The 26,506-nt window shown below is 46.3% G+C and overlaps 1 protein-coding gene across 2 annotated transcripts in view; it reads left to right on the top strand.

The window, feature by feature from the left end:
* Positions 1–26,506, top strand: part of HELLS (helicase, lymphoid specific) — a 549,822-nt gene that overhangs the window by 303,063 nt on the left and 220,253 nt on the right. For both annotated transcript variants that reach the window (XM_069240496.1, XM_069240495.1), the window contains exon 17: positions 22,836–22,955. In XM_069240496.1, the coding sequence (XP_069096597.1) occupies positions 22,836–22,955 (120 nt within the window). The remainder of the gene's footprint in view (positions 1–22,835; positions 22,956–26,506) is intronic.

Raw genomic sequence — 26,506 nt, 5'->3', positions numbered from 1 at the left:
CAGGGAAGATCAGCAGTCTTCCTCCAATCAGAATGAAACGAAAACTTGCCTTCCAAGACAAGGACAAACAGCCACAAGTGGCTAAACAAGTAACACCACCACCATCCCCACATCACTCTCCACAACTATCACCGGTAGCCACTCCACCAATGATGCAATCCCCAACACATACGGGGATGAGTCAAGATGACCCTGACGCATGGGACCTTTACGACGCACCAGTGTCAGATAATAGTCCTCAATGCTATCCAGCGAGACCCTCGCCACCAGAGGATAGTACAGGCTACGTTCAAGTGGTATCAAGGGCAGCAGCATTTCACAATGTCAGCCTTCACTCAGAAACCATTGAAGACGACTTCCTTTTTAATACACTGTCGTCTACGCACAGTCAATATCAAAGTCTGCCGATGTTGCCCGGAATGCTAAAACACTCCAAACAAGTGTTTGAGGAGCCTGTCAAAGGGAGAGCCATTACTCCAAGAGTAGATAAAAAAATATAAACCGCCACCAACAGACCCAGTGTACATCACACAACAGCTATCACCAGACTCTGTTGAAGTTGGAGCAGTGCTCTAAAGAGCCAACTCTCATACTTCAGGAGACGCGCCACCTCCAGATAAAGAGTAGAAAATTTGACGCAGCAGGCAAAAGGGTGGCGGCACAGGCAGCAAACCAGTGGCGTATTGCAAATTCGCAAGCTTTGCTAGCCAGATATGATAGGGCCCATTGGGACAAGATGCAACACCTTATTGAACACTTACCAAAGGAGTTCCAAAAAAGAGCGCAGCAAGTGGTAGAAGAGGGACAAAATATCTCCAATAATCAAATTCGATCAGCAATGGATGCTGCAGACACAGCTGCTAGAACTGTCAACACAGCAGTAACAATAAGGAGGCATGCATGGCTGCGTACATCAGGATTTAAACCAGAGATACAGCAAGCTGTGCTGAATATGCCATTCAACGGACAGCAGTTGTTTGGGCCGGAGGTGGACACTGCAGTAGAAAAACTTAAAAAAGACACTGACACGGCCAAAGCCATGGGCGCGCTCTACTCCCCGCAGAGCAGAGGCACATTTCGAAAAACACAATTTCGAGGGGGGTTTCGAGGGCAAACCACAGAAGCCACAACCTCGCAAACAAAGCCCACTTACCAGAGCCAGTATCAGCGGGGAGGTTTTCGGGGACAATATAGAGGAGGACAGTTTCAAAGAGACCGAGGAAAGTTCCAAAGTCCCAAAACTCCTCAAAACAAAGTGACTTCAAGGTCACAAATCCCCAACACAACACCTGTGGGGGGGAGACTAACCAAGTTTTACACACATTGGGAGGAAATAACAGACACTTGGGTCTTAGCAATTATCAGGAATGGTTATTGCATAGAATTTCTCAAATTCCCTCCAAACGTCCCACCGAAAACACACAATATGTCAAAACAACATATAGATCTTCTAGGACTAGAAGTTCAGGCATTGCTACAGAAAGAAGCAATAGAATTAGTACCAAAAGAACAATTAAACACAGGAGTTTACTCACTGTACTTCCTGATACCCAAAAAAGACAAGAGCCTGAGACCGATACTAGATCTCAGAACATTAAATACCTACATCAAATCAGACCACTTTCACATGGTTACTCTACAAGACGTAATCCCACTGCTCAAACAACAAGACTACATGACAACACTAGACCTAAAGGATGCATATTTCCGTATACCACTACATCCTTCACACAGAAAGTACCTAATGTTTGTATTCCAAGGGATACATTACCAATTCAAAGTGTTGCCATTCGGAATAACAACTCCGCCAAGAGTTTTTACAAAATGCCTAGCAGTAGTAGCTGCACATATCAGAAGGCAGCAAATACATGTGTTCCCATACCTAGACGATTGGTTAATCAAAACCAATACGCTAAAACAGTGTTCAAAACACACAAAATATGTCATAGAAATCCTACACAAACTAGGTTTCTCAATTGTAAGGAAATGCCTCCTTGGCATGGTTACCCCCTGACTTTTTGCCTTTGCTGATGCTATGTTTTGAATTGAAAGTGTGCTGAGGCCTGCTAACCAGGCCCCAGCACCAGTGTTCTTTCCCTAAACCTGTACTTTTGATTCCCCAATTGGCACACCCTGGCATCCAGATAAGTCCCTTGTAACTGGTACCTCTGGTACCAAGGGCCCTGATGCCAGGGAAGGTCTCTAAGGGCTGCAGCATGTATTATGCCACCCTAGAGACCCCTCACCCAGCACAGACACACTGCTTACCAGCTTGTGTGTGCTAGTGAGAACAAAAGGAGTACGTCGACATGGCACTCCCCTCAGGGTGCCATGCGAGCCTCTCACTGCCTATGCAGTATAGGTAAGACACCCCTCTAGCAGGCCTTACAGCCCTAAGGCAGGGTGCACTATTCCGTAGGTGAGGGTACCAGTGCATGAGCACTGTGCCCCTACAGTGTCTAAGCAAAACCTTAGACATTGTAAGTGCAGGGTAGCCATAAGAGTATATGGTCTGGGAGTCTGTTTTACACGAACTCCACAGCACCATAATGGCTACACTGAAAACTGGGAAGTTTGGTATCAAACTTCTCAGCACAATAAATGTGCCCCCTGAAACTTAACCGACTATCTGTGTAGGCTGACTGGTCCCAGCAGCCTGCCACACTAGAGACATGTTGCTGGCCCCATGGGGAGAGTGCCTTTGTCACTCTGAGGCCAGTAACAAAGCCTGCACTGGGTGGAGATGCTAACACCTCCCCCAGGCAGGAGCTGTAACACCTGGCGGTGAGCCTCAAAGGCTCACCCCTTTGTCACAGCACCGCAGGACACTCCAGCTAGTGGAGTTGCCCGCCCCCTCCGGCCCCGGCCCCCACTTTTGGCGGCAAGGCCGGAGAAAATAATGAGACTAACAAGGAGGAGTCACTGGCCAGTCAGGACAGCCCCTAAGGTGTCCTGAGCTGAGGTGACTCTAACTTTTAGAAATCCTCCATCTTGCAGATGGAGGATTCCCCCAATAGGATTAGGGATGTGACCCCCTTCCCTTGGGAGGAGGCACAAAGAGGGTGTACTCACCCTCAGGGCTAGTAGCCATTGGCTACTAACCCCCCAGACCTAAACACGCCCTTAAATTTAGTATTTAAGGGCTCTCCCTGAACCTAGAAACTAGATTCCTGCAACAACAACAAGAAGGACTGCCTAGCTGAAACCCCTGCAGAGGAAGACCAGAAGACCACAACTGCCTTGGCTCCAGAAACTCACCGGCCTGTCTCCTGCCTTCCAAGGAACTCTGCTCCAGCGACGCCTTCCAAAGGGACCAGCGACCTCTGAATCCTCTGAGGACTGCCCTGCTTCGACGACGACAAACTCCCGAGGACAGCGGACCTGCTCCAAAAAGACTGCAACTTTATCCAAAGGAGCAGCTTTAAAGAAATCCTGCAATCTCCCCGCAAGAAGCGTGAGACTTGCAACACTGCACCCGTGACCCCGACTCGGCTGGTGGAGAACCAACACCTCAAGGAGGACCCCCGGACTACTCTACGACTGTGAGTACCAAAACCTGTCCCCCCTGAGCCCCCACAGCGCCGCCTGCAGAGGGAATCCCGAGGCTTCCCCTGACCGCGACTCTCTGAAACCTAAGTCCCGACGCCTGGAAAAGACCCTGCACCCGCAGCCCCCAGGACCTGAAGGACCGGACTTTCACTGCAGAAGTGACCCCCAGGAGTCCCTCTCCCTTGCCCAAGTGGAGGTTTCCCCGAGGAAGCCCCCCCTTGCCTGCCTGCAGCGCTGAAGAGATCCCTTGATCTCTCATTGACTTCCATTGCGAACCCGACGCTTGTTCTAACACTGCACCCGGCCGCCCCCGCGCCGCTGAGGGTGAAATTTCTGTGTGGGCTTGTGTCCCCCCCCGGTGCCCTACAAAACCCCCCCTGGTCTGCCCTCCGAAGACGCGGGTACTTACCTGCTGGCAGACTGGAACCGGGGCACCCCCTTCTCTCCATTGAAGCCTATGCGTTTTGGGCACCACTTTGAACTCTGCACCTGACCGGCCCTGAGCTGCTGGTGTGGTAACTTTGGGGTTGCTCTGAACCCCCAACGGTGGGCTACCTTGGACCAAGAACTGAACCTTGTAAGTGTCTTACTTACCTGGTAAAACTAACAAAAAATTACCTCCCCCAGGAACTGTGAAAATTGCACTAAGTGTCCACTTTTGAAATAGCTATTTGTGAATAACTTGAAAAGTATACATGCAATTGAAATGATTCAAAGTTCCTAATGTACTTACCTGCAATACCTTTCAAACAAGATATTACATGTTAAATTTGGACCTGTGGTTCTTAAAATAAACTAAGAAAAGATATTTTTCTATACAAAACCTATTGGCTGGATTTGTCTGAGTGTGTGTACCTCATTTATTGTCTGTGTATGTACAACAAATGCTTAACACTACTCCTTGGATAAGCCTACTGCTCGACCACACTACCACAAAATAGAGCATTAGTATTCTCTTTTTACCACTATTTTACCTCTAAGGGGAACCCTTGGACTCTGTGCATGCTATTCCTTACTTTGAAATAGCACATACAGAGCCAACTTCCTACATCAATCAACTACGCAAAGTCACACCTGCAGCCGTGTCAAACACAGCAATACTTGGGAGCAACAATCAACACAGCAAAAGGGATTGCTACTCCAAGTCCACAAAGAGTACAAACATTTCACAATGTAATACAGGCCTTGTATCCAAAACAAAGAGTACAAGTCAAAATAATAATGAAACTGCTAGGCATGATGTCCTCATGCATAGCCATTGTCCCAAATGCAAGGTTACACATGCGGCCCTTACAACAGTGCCTAGCATCACAATGGTCACAAGCACAGGGTCAGCTTCTAGATCTGGTGTTGATAGACCGCCAAACATACATCTCGCTTCAATGGTGGAACAGTATAAATTTAAACCAAGGGCGGCCTTTCCAAGACCCAGTGCCACAATACGTGATAACAGATGCTTCCATGACAGGGTGGGGAGCACACCTCAATCAACACAGCATCCAAGGACAATGGAACATACAGCAAAAACAGTTACACATAAATCACCTAGAACTGTTAGCGGTATTTCTAGCGCTGAAAGCATTTCAACCCATGATAACCCACAAATACATTCTTGTCAAAACAAACAACATGACAACAATGTATTACCTAAACAAACAAGGAGGGACACACTCAACACAGTTGTGTCTCCTAACACAGAAAATATGGCATTGGGCGATTCACAACCACATTCGCCTAATAGCACAATTTATTCCAGGAATTCAGAATCAGTTAGCAGACAATCTCTCACGGGATCACCAACAGATCCACGAATGGGAGATTCACCCCCAAATACTGAACACTTACTTCCAAATTTGGGGAACACCACAAATAGATCTATTTGCAACAAAGGAAAACTCAAAATGCCAAAACTTCGCATCCAGGTACCCACAACATCAGTCTCAGGGCAATGCGCAATGGATGAACTGGTCAGGGATATTTGCGTACGCTTTTCCCCCCTTTCCCACTCCTTCCTTAACTAGTAAACAAGTTGAGTCAAAACAAACTCACTCATACTAATAGCCCCAACATGGGCAAGGCAACCTTGGTACACAACACTACTAGACCTGTCAGTAGTACCTTATGTCAAACTACCAAACAGACCAGATCTGTTAACACAACACAAACAACAGATCAGGCATCCAAATCCAGCATCGCTGAATCTAGCAATTTGGCTCCTGAAATCCTAGAATTCGGACACTTAGACCTCACACAAGAATGTATGGAGGTCATAAAACAGGCTAGAAAGCCTACCACTAGACACTGCTATGCAAATAAGTGGAAAAGATTTGTTTATTACTGCCATAATAATCAAATTCAACCCTTACACGCATCTACAAAAGATATAGTAGGTTACTTACTACATTTGCAAAAAGCAAAACTAGCTTTCTCTTCCATAAAAATACATCTTACTGCAATTTCATCTTACCTGCAAATTACGCACTCAACTTCATTATTTAGGATACCAGTCATAAAAGCGTTTATGGAAGGCCTAAAGAGAATTATACCACCAAGAACGCCACCAGTTCCTTCGTGGAACCTCAACATTGTCTTCACACGACTCATGGGCCCACCTTTTGAGCCCATGCACTCTTGTGAAATGCAATACTTAACGTGGAAAGTTGCATTTTTAATTGCCATCACATCTCTAAGAAGAGTGAGTGAAATTCAAGCGTTTACCATTCAAGAACCATTTATTCAAATACACAAAAATAAAGTTGTTCTACGAACAAATCCTAAATTTTTACCAAAAGTAATCTCACCGTTCCACTTGAATCAAACGGTAGAATTACCAGTGTTCTTCCCACAGCCAGATTCTGTAGCTGAAAGAGCAATACATACATTAGACATCAAAAGAGCACTAATGTACTACATTGACAGAACAAAACTAATTCGAAAGACAAAACAACTATTTATTGCCTTTCAAAAACCTCATACAGGAAATCCAATTTCAAAACAAGGCATTGCTAGATGGATAGTTAAGTGCATTCAAACCTGCTATCTTAAAGATAAAAGAGAACTGCCTATTACGCCAAAGGCACACTCAACCAGAAAGAAAGGTGCTACCATGGCCTTTCTACGAAATATTCCAATGAACGAAATATGTAAAGCAGCAACATGGTCTACGCCTCATACATTTACCAAACACTACTGTGTAGATGTGTTAACTGCTCAACAAGCAACAGTAGGTCAAGCTGTACTAAGAACATTATTTCAAACTACTTCAACTCCTACAGGCTGAACCACCGCTTTTGGGGAGATAACTGCTTACTAGTCTATGCACAGCATGTGTATCTGCAGCTACACATGCCATCGAACGGAAAATGTCACTTACCCAGTGTACATCTGTTCGTGGCATTAGTCGCTGCAGATTCACATGCGCCCACCCGCCTCCCCGGGAGCCTGTAGCCGTTTAGAAGTAGATCTTCAACATTTGTACATTTATAAATATATTACTTTAAACTTCATTATGTACATACGCATTCACTCCATTGTATGGGCACTATTACTAACATACACAACTCCTACCTCACCCTCTGGCAGGATAATGTACAGCATGTGAATCTGCAGCGTCTCATGCCACAAACAGATGTACACTGGGTAAGTGACATTTTCCATATATATATATATATGTTCGGTGGCATGTGTAGCTGCAGATACACATGCTGTGCATAGTCCGCCGTCTGGTGTTGGGTCGGAGTGTTACAAGTTGTTTTTCTTCGAAGAAGTCTTTTCGAGTCACAAGACCGAGGGACTCCTCCTACTTTGGTTCCATTGCGCATGGGCGTCGACTCCATTGTTAGATTGTTTTTTTTTCCGCCATCGGGTTCGGACGTGTTCCTTTTCGCTCCGTGTTTCGGGTCGGAAAGTTAGTTGGAATCAACGGAAAATTTGTCGGTATTGTTTCGTTTGGTATCGGGTTAGATTAGAATCGACACCGAATCTTGAAGAGCTCCGGAAGCCCTTCGGGGTAATTTCGATCCCCCGTCGGGGCCTGGTCGGCCCGACCGCGTGCAACATCGAGACTGATGGAACGGACCCCGTTCCGATTCTGTCCTAAATGCCACAGTAAATATCCCTATACAGACCAACATTTGGTCTGTAACTTGTGCCTGTCACCCGAGCACAAAGAAGAAACGTGTGAGGCCTGTCGAGCGTTTCGGTTGCGAAAAACGCTCCGAGACCGAAGAGCCAGAAGGTTGCAGATGGCGTCCACGCCGACAGGACAACAACGGTTCGAGGAAGAGGGAGAAGAAGAAACCTTCTCCATCCACGAATCGGATTCTGAAGAATTCGACGTCGAAGAAACCGTGAGTAAGACGTCGAAACAAGCATCACACAGAAAAACAGACAAAGCCCAGGGGACGCCACTGCCGACAGGCCATGGCTCAACCCATAAAGTAGGTGACCGCCCATCGGCACCGAAAAAGGGCGAGCTGGTGCCGAGATCGTCCGACTCAGGTCGAGACACAGGCACGCGGCAATCTCGGGACCGAGATACTGCCGCAGAAAAGGGTCGACACTGAGACAGCGGCACCGAAGCTGCTCGGCACAGAGATAGCGGCACCGAAGATGGTCGACGCCAAGAAGGTACGACACCGAAAAAGAGGAAAATCTCTTTGGAGCCGAAAACAACAAAAGACAAGGTTTCGGTGCCAAAATGCCCAGCAACCGAACCAAAAGCCAGTTCCTACTCAGGGGAACAATCACTGTCCTCCCAACTTCGAAAACACAGATTTGAGGAGGAATTACAAACAACAGCTGTAGATCACACGCAAAAGCAGATCTTTATACAAAGTGGTACAGGGAAGATCAGCACCCTTCCCCCAATCAGAAGAAAAAGGAAACTAGATTTCCAACAACAAGAAACAACACCACAAGCAAAAGTGGTGAAGCAGGTAACTCCACCACCCTCTCCACCACCGGCAACTCCTATATCACCGGCACAGACTCCGTCACAATCACCAGCTCATACCACCATGAGCCAAGATGACCAGGATGCATGGGATCTCTGACGCCCCAGTATCAGACAATAGCCCCGAGTCGTACCCCACTAAGCCCTCACCACCTGAGGACAGTACAGCGTATGCTCAGGTGGTAGCTAGGGCAGCAGAGTTTCATAACGTATCGCTACATTCAGAGCCTATCGAGGATGACTTCCTTTTTAACACCCTGTCCTCCACCCATAGCAATTATCAAAGCCTTCCTATGCTCCCTGGAATGCTAAGGCACGCTAAACAAATCTTTAAGGAGCCAGTTAAAAGCAGAGCAATAACCCCAAGGGTGGAGAAGAAATACAAGGCACCACCCACAGACCCTGCTTTTATTACATCACAACTGACACCAGATTCAGTTGTCGTAGGAGCAGCTCGTAAAAGAGCCAACTCGCACACATCAGGCGACGCACCACCTTCAGACAAGGAGAGCCGAAAGTTTGTTGCAGCCGGGAAAAGGGTTGCAGTACAAGCTGCAAATCAGTGGCGCATCGCCAACTTGCAGGCACTCCTAGCGCGATATGACAGAGCCCATTGGGACGAGATGCAGCATCTCATCGAGCACCTCCCCAAAGAATTCCAAAAACGGGCAAAACAAGTGGTTGAAGAGGGACAAAATGTATCCAACAACCAAATCCGTTCTTCTATGGATGCAGCAGATACAGCTGCAAGAACTATAACTACTGCTGTAACGATAAGGAGGCACGCATGGCTGCGCACATCCGGCTTCAAACCTGAGATACAACAGGCAGTGCTCAATATGCCGTTCAATGAACAACAATTGCTTGGACCAGAAGTGGACACTGCAATTGAAAAATTAAAGAAAGACACTGACACAGCTAAAGCCATGGGCGCACTCTATTCCCCGCAGGGCAGAGGCACATTTGGCACATTTCGCAAAACTACTTTCAGAGGAGGGTTTCGAGGTCAAGCCACACAAGCCAGCACCTCACAAACAACACAGTCTACCTACCAGGGACAGTATCAAAGGGGAGGCTTTTGGGGCCAATACAGAGGGGGCCAATTCCCAAGAAACCGGGGAAAATTTCAAGGGCCCAAAACCCCTCAAAACAAGCAGTGACTCACAAGTCACTCAACCCCTTCACACAACACCAGTGGGGGGAAGACTAAGCCAGTTCTACAAATCTTGGGAGGAGATAACAGACACTTGGGTCTTAGCAATTATCCAACATGGTTATTGCATAGAATTTCTCCAACTCCCTCCAAACGTCCCACCGAAAAAACACAAAATGTCCAAACAGCATATAGACCTTCTAGGACTAGAAGTTCAAGCATTACTGCAAAAAGACGCAATAGAATTAGTACCAAAAACACAAAAGAACACAGGAGTTTACTCACTGTACTTTCTAATACCGAAAAAGGACAAAAGTCTGAGACCAATATTGGATCTCAGAACACTAAACACCTACATCAAATCAGACCACTTTCACATGGTCACGTTACAAGACGTAATACCACTACTGAAACAGCAAGACTACATGACAACGTTAGATCTAAAAGACGTGTATTTCCATATACCGATACATCCCTCGCACAGGAAATACCTAAGGTTCGTATTCGAAGGAATACATTACCAATTCAAAGTGTTGCCATTCGGAATAACGACCGCACCAAGAGTCTTTACAAAATGTCTAGCAGTAGTAGCTGCACATATCAGGAGGCAGCAAATACACGTGTTCCCGTACCTAGACGATTGGTTAATCAAAACCAACTCGCTAACAAAGTGTTTACACCACACAGATTGTTATACAAACCCTTTTCAAACTGGGTTTCTCCATCAACTATGCAAAGTCACACCTTTTGCCTTGTCAAACACAACAATACTTAGGAGCGACAATCAACACAACAAAAGGGATAGCCACTCCAAGTCCACAAAGGGTTCAAAATTTTCACAAGGTGATACAAGCTATGTATCCAACACAAAAGATACACGCAAAGATGGTCTTAAAACTCCTAGGCATGATGTCCTCATGCATAGCCATTGTCCCAAACGCAAGATTGCACATGCGGCCCTTACAACAGTGCCTAGCATCACAATGGTCACATGCACAGGGTCACCTTCTAGATCTGGTATTGATAGACCGCCAAACATACATCTCGCTTCTATGGTGGAACAGTACAAATTTAAACAAAGGGTGGCCTTTCCAAGACCCAGTGCCACAATACGTGATGATAACAGATGCTTCCATGACAGGGTGGGGAGCACACCTCAATCAACACAGCATCCAAGGACAATGGGACGTACATCAAAGAAAGTTTCATATAAATCACCTAGAATTGTTAGCAGTATTTCTAGCGTTGAAAGCATTCCAACCAATGATAACCCACAAATACATTCTTGTCAAAACAGACAACATTACGACAATGTATTATTTAAACAAACAGGGGGGGAACACACTCGACACAGTTGTCTCCTCACACAAAAAATATATGGCATTGGGCAATTCACAACCACATTCGCCTAATAGCACAGTTTATTCCAGGGATCCAGAACCAGCTAGCTGACAATCTCTCTCGGGATCACCAACAGGTCCACGAATGGGAAATTCACCCCCAAATCCTGAACACTTACTTCCAAATTTGGGGAACACCTCAAATAGATCTATTTGCAACAAAAGAAAACGCGAAATGCCAAAACTTTGCATCCAGGTACCCACACCGGCAATCTCAAGGCAATGCTCTGTGGATGAATTGGTCAGGGATATTTGCGTACGCTTTTCCCCCTCTCCATCTCCTTCCATATCTAGTAAACAGATTGAGTCAAAACAAACTCAAACTCATACTAATAGCACCAACATGGGCAAGACAACCTTGGTATTCCACACTACTAGACCTGTCAGTAGTACCTCATGTCAAACTACCCAACAGGCCGGATCTGTTAACACAAAACAAACAACAGATCAGGCATCCAAACCCAGCATCGCTGAATCTAGCAATTTGGCTCCTGAAATCCTAGAATTTGGACACTTGAACCTCACACAAGAATGTATGGAGGTCATAAAACAAGCTAGAAGGCCATCCACTAGACACTGCTATGCAAGTAAATGGAAAAGATTTGTTTGTTACTGCCATAATAATCAAGTCCAACCATTGCATGCATCTCCAAAAGATGTAGTAGGATATTTACTACATCTAAAAAAATCAAATCTAGCTTTTAATTCCATAAAAATACATCTCGCAGCAATATCTGCTTACCTGCAGATTACTCATTCAACTTCCCTATTTAGAATACCGGTCATTAAAGCGTTTATGGAGGGCCTAAAGAGAATAATACCACCAAGGACACCACCTGTTCCTTCATGGAACCTCAACATTGTCTTGACAAGGCTCATGGGTCCACCTTTCGAACCCATGCATTCTTGTGAAATGCAATACTTAACGTGGAAAGTTGCATTTCTCATTGCCATTACATCTCTAAGAAGAGTAAGTGAAATTCAGGCATTTACTATACAAGAACCATTTATTCAAATACACAAAAATAAGGTAGTTCTAAGAACCAACCCAAAATTCTTACCAAAGGTCATCTCACCGTTCCACTTAATTCAAACAGTAGAATTGCCAGTGTTCTTTCCACAGCCAGACTCAATAGCTGAAAGAGCACTAGATACATTAGACATCAAAAGAGCACTAATGTACTACATTGACCGAACAAAACTAATTAGGAAAACAAAACAACTATTTATTGCATTTCAAAAACCTCATACAGGAAATCCAAAATCAAAACAAGGTATCGCTAGATGGATAGTTAGGTGCATCCAAACCTGCTATCTTAAAGCAAAGAGACAGCTGTCTATTACACCAAAGGCACACTCAACCAGAAAGAAAGGTGCTACCATTGTACATTTGTAAATATATTACTTTAACCTTCATTTTGTACATACTTAGTCATTCCATTGCATGGGCACTATTACTAACATACACAACTCCTACCTCACCCTCTGCGGGGAAAGCAATCTAACAATGGAGTCGACGCCCATGCGCAATGGAACCAAAGTAGGAGGAGTCCCTCGGTCTCGTGACTCGAAAAGACTTCTTCGAAGAAAAACAACTTGTAACACTCCGACCCAACACCAGACGGCGGACTATGCACAGCATGTGAATCTGCAGCGACTAATGCCACGAACAGATGTACACTGGGTAAGTGACATTTTCCTTTCTTTATTTTAAGAACCACAGGTTCAAGATTTACATGTAATACTTCAAATGAAAGGTATTGCAGGTAGGTACTTTAGGAACTTTGAATTAGCAAAATAGCATATACAGATTTCACATAAATCACGTATAGCTATTTTAAAACTAGACACTTAGTGCAATTTTCAACAGTTCCTGGGGGGAGTAAGAGTTTTTTTGTTCTTTTTTTTGCAGGTAAGTAAACCACCTACGGGGTTCAAGTTTGGGTCCAAGGTAGCCCACTGTTGGGGATTCAGAGCAACCCCAAAGTTACCACACCAGCAGCTCAGGGCCAGTCAGGTGCAGAGGTCAAAGTGGTGCCCAAAATGCATAGGCTTCAATGGAGAAGGGGGTGTCCCGGTTCCAGTCTGCCAGAAGGTAAGTACCCGCGTATTCGGAGGGCAGACCGGGGGGGTTTGTAGGGCACTTGGGGGGGGGGGGAGGAGACACAAGTCCACACAGAAAGTACACCCTCAGCGGCATGGGGGCGGCCGGGTGCAGTGTGCAAACAAGCGTCTGGTTTGTAATAGAAAGCAATGGGAGACCAAGGGGTCTCTTAAGCGATGCAGGCAAGGGGGGGGGTGGGGGGCTCCTCGGGGTAGCCACCACCTGGGCAAGGGAGAGGGCCACCTGGGGGTCGCTCCTGCACTGGAGGTCGGATCCTTCAGGTCCTGGGGGCTGCGGGTGCATTGTCCTTACCAGGCGTCTGGTTCTTAGAAGCAGGCAGTCACGGTCAGGGGGAGCCTCAGGATTCCCTCTGCAGGCGTCACTGTGGGTGCTCAGGGGGGTCAACTCTGGCTACTCACGGTCTCGCAGTCGCCGGGGAATTCTCCCTGAAGTGATTGTTCTCCACAAGTCGAGCCGGGGGCGTCGGGTGCAGAGTGCCAAGTCTCACGCTTCCAGTGGGAAACGCGTGTTTCAAAGTTGCTTCTTTGCAGTCTTTGGTGAACAGACCCGCTGTCCTCGGGAGTTCTTGGTCCTTCTAGATGCAGGGCAGTCCTCTGAGGCTTCAGAGGTCGCTGGTCCCTGTGGAAAGCGTCCTGGAGCAGTGTCTTTAGAAGTGGGGAGACAGGCCGGTAGAGTTTGGGGCCAAAGCAGTTGGTGTCTCCGTCTTCTCTGCAGGGTTTTTCAGCTTAGCAGTCCTCTTCTTCTTAGGTTGCAGGAATCTGAGTTCTTAGGTTCTGGGGAGCCCCTAAATACTGAATTTAGGGGTGTGTTTAGGTCTGGGGGGTTAGTAGCCAATGGCTACTAGCCCTGAGGGTGGCTACACCCACTTTGTGCCTCCTCCCTGAGGGGAGGGGGGCACATCCCTAATCCTATTGGGGGAATCCTCTATCTGTAAAATGGAGGATTTCTAAAAGTCAGTCACCTCAGCTCAGGACACCTTAGGGGCTGTCCTGACTGGCCAGTGACTCCTCCTTGTTTTTCTCATTAAGCATCTCCACCCAGTACAGGCTTTGCACCTTTGTACCCCCTTTCGCCCCCCCCCCCCCCCCCCCCCAGCCCCTACAGCGATGCCTGCTGAGAGAATCCAGAGGCTCCCCCTGACCGTGACTGGCTGTAACAAGGGACCCGACGCCTGGAACCAACACTACACCCGCAGCTCCCAGGACCTGAAGGAACCGAGCTTCGATGCAGAAGTGACCCCAGGAGACCCTCTGCATTGCCCAGGTGGTGGCTGTCACGAGAAGACCCCCGTGCCTGCCTGCACCGGTAGAGTGACCCCCGGGGTCCCTCCATTGTTTCCTACCTAAAACCCGATGCCTGCTTTGTACATTGCACCCGGCCGCCCCTGTGCCGCTGAGGGTGTGTTTTGTGTTCCTACTTGTGTTCCTCCCCCCCTTTCCCCAGTGCTCTACAAAACTCCCCTGGTGTGATTCACATGCTTGAATGCTTCCCCATTGTCGAGATGGGAGTCCCCGGTGGAATATAAAACCAGGCCTGAAGATGTATGTACATAATACATGAAGTAGGCCTCAATACAATAACCCATCAGTCGTTTTGTAAAATAGACTCAAACTTGAACGAATCAGATTGCCTCACCCCTCTAGAACCTCCTGTGAGGAGCTGCCTTCCCTCAGACTTTCCACCGCACGTTGTGCTGAGGAGTCTCCTTTGAGCTCTGCTCAATATTTTCTGTCAGAAGACCTGTTTCTACAGCTTTTGGATATTTCTATCTACTCTGGTGATTCAAACTGGCTGCCATGTCAGACACCAAAGAAAGGCCTTTTCAGATCCTGTGCCTCATGCGTAAAGATCATATGTGGAGGATCCACATGAGTGTATTTACTGCCTGTACCCCACCAACAAGACTAAGGACTGCAAAATCTGCAGGAAGTTTCCTACCAAGACCCTGAAGGACAGGGAGGGTTGCCTTCTTTTGTGGCTGCAAAGAGGTAAGATTGGGGACACTGCCTCTGAGGACAGTGCCTCTTTCTATTTCTGCCCCTAAAACAGCTCTTAAAAGAAAACAAAGTTCTGAGGGGCCAGAGCCACTGAGGAAAAGATATCAAAGCATGGCTCTCCACAGAAGATGACTGGGTACAAAATCCCTCAAAAAAGTGAAGAAAACTACTTCAGAGCTGGCCACTCCTCCTCCTAAAATGCTTCACAGATTTAAGAAGCCTAGCTCTGCAACGTCGACGATACTATCGTTGAAGATACCCTTGTCGATGATACCCTCGTCGATGACTGTTTCGTCTGTGACGCCGGTGGTGGTAACCATCTTTACGTCGATGACAGCTGCTACAGGATCTTCGTCAACAACAGTATCATCCTTGTCGACGGTGCGCCCCATCTCGTCAACGCTCCTCTCGCCGACAACACACCGGTCGGCGATGCCCCCATCGATGCCTTTGTTGACGACGCTCTCGGCGTCGACGCCTACGTCGATGATTCCGACAACACACTCGTCAACGGTCCAACAGTCGTCTGCGACTATTTCCAGCGACGACGGTATCGTCGACAAGTGGTTTCTTGTCTTCAACACCAGGATTGCTTCCAACGAAAAGACAAAGACCATCTACATTACTTTTTGGTCAACCTGCACAACATACTCCGCTTAAAAAGCTCGCTTAACACCTTCTGTTACTTCTCCGAGCAAAGTTTCAATACACAATACCACAACAGCAGGTAACAGTGGCTCTGCCCTCCGGTCTGGTGTCCGAACTCCAGGCTATGCTGGCAGACTACAGAGAACGCTTCTACCATCAACTAGGGAAAGATCCCACGCCAGCAGTTTCTGCTCCAGCTACTCCGGGGCCTCTGCCAGCTTTTCCTACGACATCACAAGTTCCTCTTCAGGCTCTGCAGAGACCTCAGGTCCAGGCCTCTTCTGATGGAGCAGCAGAGGAGGGAGAGGTTCTCTCTGACCAGGAGGAATGGGATGAGTATATGCTCCTGGCATCCTCTTCTCCGAAGCCACTGGCAGTCCAATCTCCTTCTGAGGATATTGGCTCTTTCATTAATCTCCTTAGAGAAAGCTGCAGTGAGGTTTGAGCTGCAATTTTCATCTACGCAGCAGGACTTATATGTATGATTTTAAATAGCCGCACAGAAAATCAGTTAGGGCTATATACCAATCATTGATCATGTCTGGAGTCGAGGGCTAAAAACTATGAAAAACCCGGTGACAGTACCTGCGGTGTTACCAAAGCTGGACAAAAAGTATAAGGCAACAGAAGACGCTCTTGCATGCCCAGAGTCGCTCCAAGAACCCTTCAGTGCCTTTATCGGCCCCTTCTGATAAGGATGGAAGGCGCCTGGGACAATATCGGGAAGAGGCTCTCTTCTATGTCTGCAATTGTGGTCCGTGCAGCAAATTCATTGGCACTACTGGGCAGATACAACAGGCAGCTGTGGTCTGACATCTCCCACTCTGTAGAGGACCTTTCAGGTACCAACAAGTCGGATGCAAAAAGATCATTATGGAGGGTTAGCGAACATCTGCAGAAGTAATTGAGTGCACCCTGGACATTGCAGCCATGGGATTTAGACTTCTGGTTGGTTCAGCTGTCTTAAGACGCCAGGGATGGCTCAAAGCCACTAATTTCAGGCCAGATGTCCAAACAAAGATCCTGGATCTCCCATACGATGGCCAAGTCCTGTTCGGCAAGCATGTTGACGATGCCCTTCAGGCGATCAAGTCTGATACTGCCAGGTTGTTGGAATCCCTACAGTACAAGCGTACTCCCTTTCGGGGAGCCAGGGGTAGAGGCCACTCCTCTTTTCGAGGTGGTCACCAGTCCTTTCGCTATCCACCCTACTCTTCCCAGTATCAATCATCCAGACCCCAGTACCATCAAATTCAGCCTCTGGTGGCAGCATACAGCAGACCACCTCCTAGAGGAAGATCGGGACGACAGTCCAAGGATGTCTCACGCAGGCAATGACAGCCTCCAGGGGCCGGCTACCTCTCCCTCCTTGTCTCGTCACCTAGGTCGCTGGAGTCAGATCACAAGTGAGTTCTGGACATCATAACTCATGGCCAGCTACTAGAATTCACTTCCAGGCCTCCAGAAACTCCACCTTCCTGGGAACACCAACAACATCTGCATCTTCTCCTCCTAGAGATGGAGAGCATGTTGTCCAAAGGGGGCGATAGAGATGGTACCCTATTCGCAACAATGAAGAGGTTTTTACTCTCAATTCTTCCTCATCAGAAAAGTCCAGTCTGTGGAAACCTAGGTCTGAGGAAGCTCAACAAATATCTAAAAAAAAAAAAAAAAATCCTTTTGAATGGTAACTTTGGAGGACGTACTACAGCTTCTCAACCGAGGCGACTTCATGGCTTCCCTAGATCTTTAGGATGCGTATTTCCACATTCCCATTTACCCCAAGCACAGGAAATTTCTGAAATTCATGGTAGCCGGCCAGCACTTTCAGTTCAGAGTGCTACCCAGTGCTTTAAATGGAAAAATAGAAGTGCAGGTACTCTGTAATAGAGTACCTGCTTGTTTCTCAGAAGTGCCGGTACTCTCCAATTAAAAGTATTAAATTTTTCTTGAGATAAGCCGGTACTCTCCCTCTCAAAATAAAAAAGTGCTGGTACTCCGTACCGGAGAGTACCGGCCCATTTAAAGCACTGGTGCTACCCATTGGGCTCACATCCACCCACTGGATTTTCACAAAGTGTTATCCCCAGTGGCTGCATATCTGAGACGTCTCAAGCACCAGGTATTCCCATATCTGGACATTTGGTTACTAAAGGCTCCGAATATCTCTGCTCTAAGTCACTCGCTCAAGACCACGTTACGTCTTTTCCAACAGCTAGGTCTCACTCAACAGAGAAGTCACAGCTCCAACCTACCAGAAGGATAGTGTTTCTGGGTGCTATATTGAATAAGACTCTTATAAAAGCCTTTCCTGCAGAGGAATGCCAACTCAAGCTTTTGACCTTGGCAAAATTAGTTCGAAGAAAAGGTCTCAGTTCGGGGGTTCAACTCATTACTGGGGATGATGTCCTCCTGTATCAACCTAGTTCCACACTGTCGTCTTCGGATGCCCCCTCTACAGGAAGAGCGCGACAAACAGTGGAAGCAGGCGCAAGGGTCCTTCAGGGATATCATTCACGTAACGCCAAGGATGGTCCACTCCCTTCAGTGGTGGTCAACGCCTGCAAACACTTCAGTAGGTCTGGAGTTCCTGAATCAAATCCCTCCGTTCACCATCACGACACATGCTTCGATGGAGGGGTGGGGAGCATGTCTCCAAGATCTGCAAGTCAGTGGCAGATGGCCCAATTCTCATGCAAAGCTGCACATCAACCTCCTCAAACTCAGAGCTGTGTACCTTGCACTACAAGCGGTTGTACAGAGATTCCGTTGCTGGTCCAGACGGACAATAAGACCACCATGCACTACATAAACAAGCAAGGCGGAACTTGGTCTCGCTTACTCGCCACAGAAGCCCAGCTCATCTGGACCTGGTGCATTTAGAATTCAGTGCACATACGGGTGGAACATCTCCTGGGATTCAGCAACACCACAGCAGACTCTCTAAGCAGGCTAAGCACATCGTCTCACGAGTGGGAACTGGACCAAACACTGCTGGATGCAGTCTCCTGCAGGTGGGGGACACCGAACCTGGACCTCTTCGTGATGCATCAGAACGCGAAATGCGGTTTTATGCAAGCTGGCATCCCCAGCCAGGGTCGTGGGGAAATGTCCTTTCAATAGCATGGTCAGGAATTTATGCTTACGCCTTTCCTACGATACCCCTTCTTCCTCTGGTCATCAGCAAGATCAAATCGGAGCCCTGCCAGATAATTCTAATTTCTCCAGCTTGGCCATGTCAACCGTGGTACACGTAGCATCTGTTGCTGTCCCTGTGTCCTCCTATCAAGTTAGCACCCATTCCGGACCTGCTCACCATCAGCCAGGGCCAACTGAGGTATCCGGATCCCAAGCATCTCAGGTTGTGTGCATGGCTCCTGAGTTGAGTTCAATGAATTCGGCCATCTACACATCCCCATGGACTGTCAGACAGTTTTAGCTAAAGCTTGTGCAGGTAGCATCAATAAGACATGCATTAAAATGGAAGTGGTTTTGTTTATGGTGTTCAGCGAATGGTGTTCATCTGCTCCAGAACAGGTTTTACCTAACTTCTCCAAATGGCGAAGTCTGGTCTCGCCCATGCTTCCATTAAGGTCCACTTAGCTGCTATCTCCAGATATAGACGACCATCCAAAGGACCGTCTCTTTGGTCTCATCGGCTGATAAAGCAATTTAAGAAGGGTTTATTTCGATCCTTTCCTTCAGCCAAACGACCTCCTCCATCTTGGCAACTGAATACAGTCCTAACTCAGTTGATGAAGGAGCCATTCGAACCTATTCATATCACAGATATTAAGTATCTTACCTGGAAGGTAGTGCTCCTTAGTGTTGACATCTGCTCGCAGAGTAAGCGAGATTCAAGCCTTTACCATCCAAGAGCCTTTCATGAGGTTTACAGACGACTCAGTCATCCTACGGACAAACCCAAAGGTCATCCGAAAGATGCCAACTGATTTCCACATGAACAAGCCAGTGGTCCTAAGGACTTTATTTCCACGGCCCCAGACTGGGTCAGAAAGATCGCTGCATTCTTTGGACATCAAGCAATGCCTTAGGTTTTATTTGCCGTGCACATCCTCAATCTGAAGAGCCAGTCAGCTGTTTGTGGCATTTAGTGCGCCCAGGAGAGGGCTTCCTGTTTCTAAACAAACCATCTCCAGATGGATTTCTAGTGCCATAGCCTTTTGCCACCAAAAAGCTGGTCGACCGCTGGTCATTAAAGTTCGTGCACATTCTACATGTGCAGTGTCCACTTCTTGTGCACTCGTATCTGGAGTGTCCCTTCCAGACATCTGTCGTGCAGCCACGTGGATGACAACGCACACCTTCACGAAGCACTACTGCCTGGATGCTGAATTGCTCCATGATGCTGCGGTGGGTCAAGCAGTTCTTTGACATTTGTTCAGATAAGTTGAGCTGTTTGTTTCCCTCCATCCGCTTCTGACTTAATCACATTTTCTGGTTATTAACGTACCTTTCTTGCATATTCCTATATTTGTGTTTCAAGCATTATTTTATTGCTCTGCATGTAACTGTCTAACAACACTGATTTATAATGATGGAGATACAGTATTTCTTGGTACAGAAAATGTTACTTACTGCTTGCTACTCTATTCAAGCATGTGAATCTATGAAAGTTCCAATACTGGAGTAAGAAATAATTTACTTACCTGTAACTGTAGTTCCCCAGTATTGGACACTTTTATAGATTCACATGCGGCCCGCCCACCTCCCCGGAGGAACTCTCCTTCTCTCTTCTCAGTGTGCTAGGTTATTTCAGCACTTCTGCTCGGAAAATCTGAGGGAAGGCAGCTCCTCACAGGAGGCTCTAGAGGGTTGAGGCAATCTGATTGGTTCAAGTTTGAGTTTGGGTCTATTTTACAAAACCACTGACTGGTTATTGTATTGCGGCCTACTTCATGTATTGTGTGCATACATCTTCAGGCCTGGTTTTATGTTCCACCGGGGGCTTCCATCTCGACTACGGGGAAGTATTCAAGCATGTAAATCTATGAAAGTGTCCAATACTGGAGAACTACAGTTAAGTAACTAATTTCATCTGTTGCAAAAAAACAGGCATCGTTGGCAATAAAACTGAAAGAGCCACTGAACTAAAGTACTTATACCAACTCGATAACATCTTAATATATTCATTACTCAAGGTTCACCTGGCCACCATTGCGGCTTTTAATCAAGGACTCATGGGGGAATATCGTTGTACCCTGCCAGTTATGATTCAAAGAAGGATCAAAATGGGTGACCCTGCCATGGCTGTACCCCCACACCCATTTGTACCTTAGTCACAGTGCTTTGCCAGCTAATACAAGGACATTCAAGCCTATGCACAAGTGTGATCTCAAATTCCTGTCATTTTAGACAGTCTTTCTAATGCCTTACGATAGGGAGTCTGCAACTTTCAAGTACTTTACCAGTTTAGAACCTTAAAACTTACAAATTCATAAGGACAGTCCTCATGAGGACTGACCCTCAGTTTCATACTTCCACACTTCCATATTAATGAAACTATACAGCTTTTTTCCAAGAGCTGAAGACATACACTGAAAGAGCCCTACAAACACTAGATGTGCAGAGGCCTGTCTTCTACTACCTCCAGGAAACAAGACATGACAAAGGGGAACTTTTTGTCTCCTTTACACAAGCCGATATGGAAGTGCTAGTAACCAAGGGGAACAATGCACGATGGATAGTGCAGACAATTCAAATCTGCTTCACAAAAGCTGGAATACTATAGAATTTAGAGTAGTGGCACTCAACAGGGGAAAAAGTTGGCTACTTTGGCCTTCCTAGCAAACGTGTATCATCAGCGATATATGTATGGTAGCTACATGGTCCTCAATACATACCTTAACAAGCATTAATCTGTGGAACCAGAGGGAATCACATGTTGGAAAACGTGTTAATAAAAAAACAGTTTGCCATTTTAAGCAGTTTTAAAACCAACCTCCCCAAGGAGCCATAAAATCAATGCATAGTATGTGAATCCAGAAAAGATTTGAGCTATAAAAGAAAATGCTTAATTAACGGTTTGAGTAGTTTTGCAGCTTGAAGAGGTTTCTGGTTTCACGTGCAACCCGCATGTCTTTCCTGAAATGAGAAGGGGCAAACGGGCAAAGTCAACAGTAAATGAAATGAAGAGGAAATTCAAGCACCTACAGGTCGCCAAGGGGAAAAAGAATCTGAAGATAGTGACCATCCACAGTAACTCACAAGTGCACGTCTGATAACCCAAGGGGCAGACATACCCCAAGATGGTGGTCAGTGTCAAAGACCACAAAAAAGTTAAGACATTTGGGACTCTACAACTAGATGACAGAATAATTGCACAGCATGAGAATCCAGCAATCACTTCAAGCTGAAAAACTACACCTACAGGTAAGTAACCATTTTGTTATGTGGCTGTGATGGGATTGTTTTATTTACATGCATATGAGTTTAAGGGGTCTCCAGTGATGTGCATTCCGATGTGATTAGTAGTTATCTTAATAGGTTGAAGTTGACATAAGTTCTGAAAGGTAAAGCACATCTCTCTAGAAAATTCTTGCATTGCTTTTGTATCATCCGGTGGAGGGTGTGATTGTCTGTTAACTTCATGCATATATTTAACCATGATGTCCTATGGTGAGTATTGTCCTATTGTGAAGAAGCCTTTGCTCTTGAGTAGCTTTAGGCTGCAGTGCTGTAGGGTTTACGGTTAGTGTGGCTAGTGTAATTAAATATTGATTAGTGTGAAAAGTAGTTTCTGTACAATGTGGTGGTTTCTGTTTTCTGGTAAGGTCTTGTCTGGTGGATTGTTAGCTTGGTTAGGAGCAGTGATGGTGTGATAATATTGAATTAGCCCATCAAGGTAGAAAGTCTAATGATTTGAAAAGTGCCAAATTTGATTCTATTCCGTACCCAGTACTCACTGGTCTTAATTAGGAAAAGCATTTTCGCAGTTGGTAAACTTGCCTTGTTTGGCCTAAAACATTTTTTATTTTTTACCACATAGGTGTTGATATTTTCCCAGATGACTCAGATGTTGGATATTTTGCTGGACTTCTGTTATCTGAGGAAACACAAATTCAGTCGTCTAGATGGCAGCATGAGCTATGCGGAGAGAGAGGAAAACGTAAGTGTGCCTTGTGTGTTTTTTCTTCTCTCCTTACCTCTTTAACATATATTCTAGTGTCTTAAGATATTCAGCAATGAGTTATTTTATCTATTTTCAAAATCAAACTGTAAACCATTCATTACTGGTCAAATATTGAGCCTTTTTTGCAATATTTTATTAGCATTTCTTAAAAACTGGGTAGTTTGTCGTATGAAAATAGACAAAGAATACACTAATCACATTTCAGAGTGCTCAAATATGAAAATGATTAGACTAAACACCTGTTATACTACAGGGCTGTGGAAGTTTTTAATTCTCCAGTATCAAATCTTTCATGGGCTCGCATGCTTGAATAATTCCCTATCGTCGAAGTGGGAGTCCCATGGTATTATAACAAAGCAATCCTTGACATTACAATAGACCACAATGGAAATGAACAGTCAGTTTAATAGCTTATCCAGGTCCTTTAAAATGAACCAAACAGGTGACAGCACCCTCTAGATCACTCCCAAACAGAGGCAGAGTCCCTCAGATTTTCTATTGCATGTCATGTAAAGGGAGTCTCCCTGAGCTCTTCTTAGTTTCTCTTCATAGCCAGTATTGGAAAGCTTGCTTATTCCTACTGCCATGTCAGGCCGAGCAGTACATATGGGAAGAACAACTTCATGCTGAAGACCTCCACAAGGACTGTCTGTACTGCCTCTACTCTCAGCACAGCTTAAGACTGCAAAGTCTATTAACCTTTTCCACTAAATCCTTGAAGAATGGATTTGAAGGCTTTCACTTTGGCTTCAGCCAAGTCAAATATCTTAGTTCTGAGGAAGACATTGGCACCTCTTCAACATCTCAGAAGGATCCCATGATCAGGGGGTGACCGAGCAATCCAGCTCGGCCCTTAATAAAATGCCCAGTGGGTCTGCTAAGGACAGTTCAAAAAAAGAAAGAAGTATCCTTAAACTGCCAGATCCGAGCCCAGCACTCCATCTGTAAAACATGGAGCTGATCCTCCAAAATCCTTCTCAGAACTGTCGACCACAAACCATAACACCGGTTTGAAACTCAACGACGACCACTTTTACTGTTGAACACCACAGTTGAGTTACCGCAGTGACATTGATGGTCCTAACATTGACTTTGCCTTCCATTTCCTCATTGATGTCGGTTCATTCACTAAGGTAATAGTGTTGGAGAAGGCCCTGTTGACAACACCACAACAGCTGTTGGTGGTACCATCAGTGACTACCTCACTGTTGAAAATTAAATTATAGACTCAAAGTTATGAGGAGATCCCGACAGTTGGAATCAGCAGTCACTGGTTTGACAACGTTGTTGATGACACTGAAAATCCCCAAAACATCCCTCTGGCCTGAGCATGTCACCAAGCAAGGTTTTTCCTGTCATCTTCTGGACAGTGTCTGATGATGGCCCTTTCGGGACAGCCCGCAGTCTGTTTGACATCCAAGTAAAATATAAAGAGGAAGAGCACTAATATGAGGAACACAACAACCCACAGCAGGCAGGATATGTGGAAAAACCCAGACATTACGGGGGACAATTTTGAGAAATGTGGTGACCTGCCTTCTCAAGAGGGTATGGTGCAAGTACCTAGGTATCTATTCCAAGACCTTCAGGGATGTTGAAGGACTAAATAAAAGGTTTCAGGAATCCTCAGCGGAACGGTCCACTGCTCCTGTCCCACCTTCAAAACACCGAGGCACGTCACTCCTCCTGAGACTTCCAGGATGACTCCTGTATCAAATATCGCAGTTCCTCCCAGGGGTGACCCTTCGTCATCGTACGATGACTGAGAAAATGGCAAAATTCCTTAAAATCAATCCAGGGCAGCAAGAGTTTTACTACAGATATCAGTCAAGCAATCAGTGGCCCTTTTCTTGGGCCGGGTGCAGAGGTGTAGTGGTTGTGTCGGTCTCCGTCACTGAAGGTGGTTGCAGTGAATTGGAGGGGGGTGGGGGTTTAGGGCCCTGCAGAAAGAGGCTGCAGACTCCTTCAGGAAGTCCAGTTGGTGAACTCAAGGTGGGCTGTCTCTGGGGGGCCTGGAAACTACAGTGACAGTTGGCCCACTTCAGCTTGGGCTAGGCAGCTCAGGAGCAGTGGTTATGTCCAGGTTCGGGTTTTTGGTGGTCCCTGTCTTCACAGTACTTTCTTGGTTTTCCTTCAGATGCAGGGAAGCAGCTCCTCTGCTCCAAGGAAGTTGTTCTTGGTGATTTGAGAAGCACTCACAGATCTCCTTGTTTCTTGGAGGCTGTAGCAGCAGGACAGGTCAATTGCTCCTAGAGGGTCGAGTGCAACAGGCAAGCTAGCAGGGTTGAAGCCAGGTCCTTCCTGCGCCGTGGTTCTCTGGTTCAGCAGGCTTCTTGTCCATGCCTTGTTTTGTGTCAAGCGAAGATCTGAGGTCCTGGTGTCAGGGAGTCGCATAAATAATCAATTTAGGGAGGAAGCAGAGTGAAGGGTAGTAGCCAGTGGACTGCTTACCCTAGGTGTCATTATCCCCCCCCCCCCCCCCCCCCCCCCCCCCCCCCCCAAAAAAAAAAAGAGGACCACTTCCTTTGGAGAGTGGGCATCACCCTGTCTCAGAATTCCTAATTCCACCACACACAAGATGCTGAATTTATGCAAGCTGGCATCACCAACTAGGATTGTGGGGAAATGCCTTTTTGATAGCATGGTCAGGGATTTATGCTTACGCTTTCCCTCGATACCTCTACTCCCACGAGTGATCAGCAAAATCAAATCGGAGCCTTGTAAAATAATCCTAATTGCTCCAGCCTGGCCACGTCAACCGTGGTACACGGAGCTACTGTTGCTGTCGTCCTGTCCATCAGGAGAACACCGATTTCAGAGCTATTAACCATCAATCAGGGCCAGGTGGGACACCCGGATCCCAAGCCTCAACTTATTTGCATTGCTCCTAAATTCAATGGGTTTGGCCCCTTAGATACTCCTAACAACTGCAAGACCATTCTGGCTAAAGCGCGTGCAGATAGCACAAGTAAGACATACCAACTAAAGTGAAAACGCTTCTGCTTGTGGTGTCTTTCTTCCACTCCGGAGCAAATCTTACCTTACCTACTTCATCTAGCACACTCATGTCTTGCCCATGCGTCCACCAAGGTTCACTTGACAGTCATTTCTAGATACAGAAGAATATCTAAAGAACCATCCCTCTGATCTCATAGACTTATAAAACAATTTATAAAGGGTCTTTTTCGGTCGGTTCCTCCAGTTAAAGGTCCGCCTCCAGCTTCTTAACTAAATACAGTCTTGGGCCAGCTGATGAAGGAACCATTTCAACCCATCCATAAATCAGACATCAAATACCTCACATGGAAAGTAGTGCTCCTCTTTGCTTTAACATCTGCTCGGAGAGTCAGCGAAATACAAGCGTTTACCATTTAAGAGCCTTTTCTACAATTTACTGGGGATGGTTATCCTGCTTCTCTTCCAAGGGATCCTCATCAATAGTCATAAACATTGAATATTCCCGCCCCGTGCGGGGAGCCCGGAGCATATGTAAGAAACACACATGTAGAAGTACGAAATATATATGA

This window comes from Pleurodeles waltl, chromosome 6, assembly GCF_031143425.1.
Source record: "Pleurodeles waltl isolate 20211129_DDA chromosome 6, aPleWal1.hap1.20221129, whole genome shotgun sequence".
NCBI lineage: Eukaryota > Metazoa > Chordata > Amphibia > Caudata > Salamandridae > Pleurodeles > Pleurodeles waltl.
The sequence above is the reverse complement of the archived record's forward strand: the minus strand, read 5'-3'. Positions and strand labels throughout refer to the sequence as shown.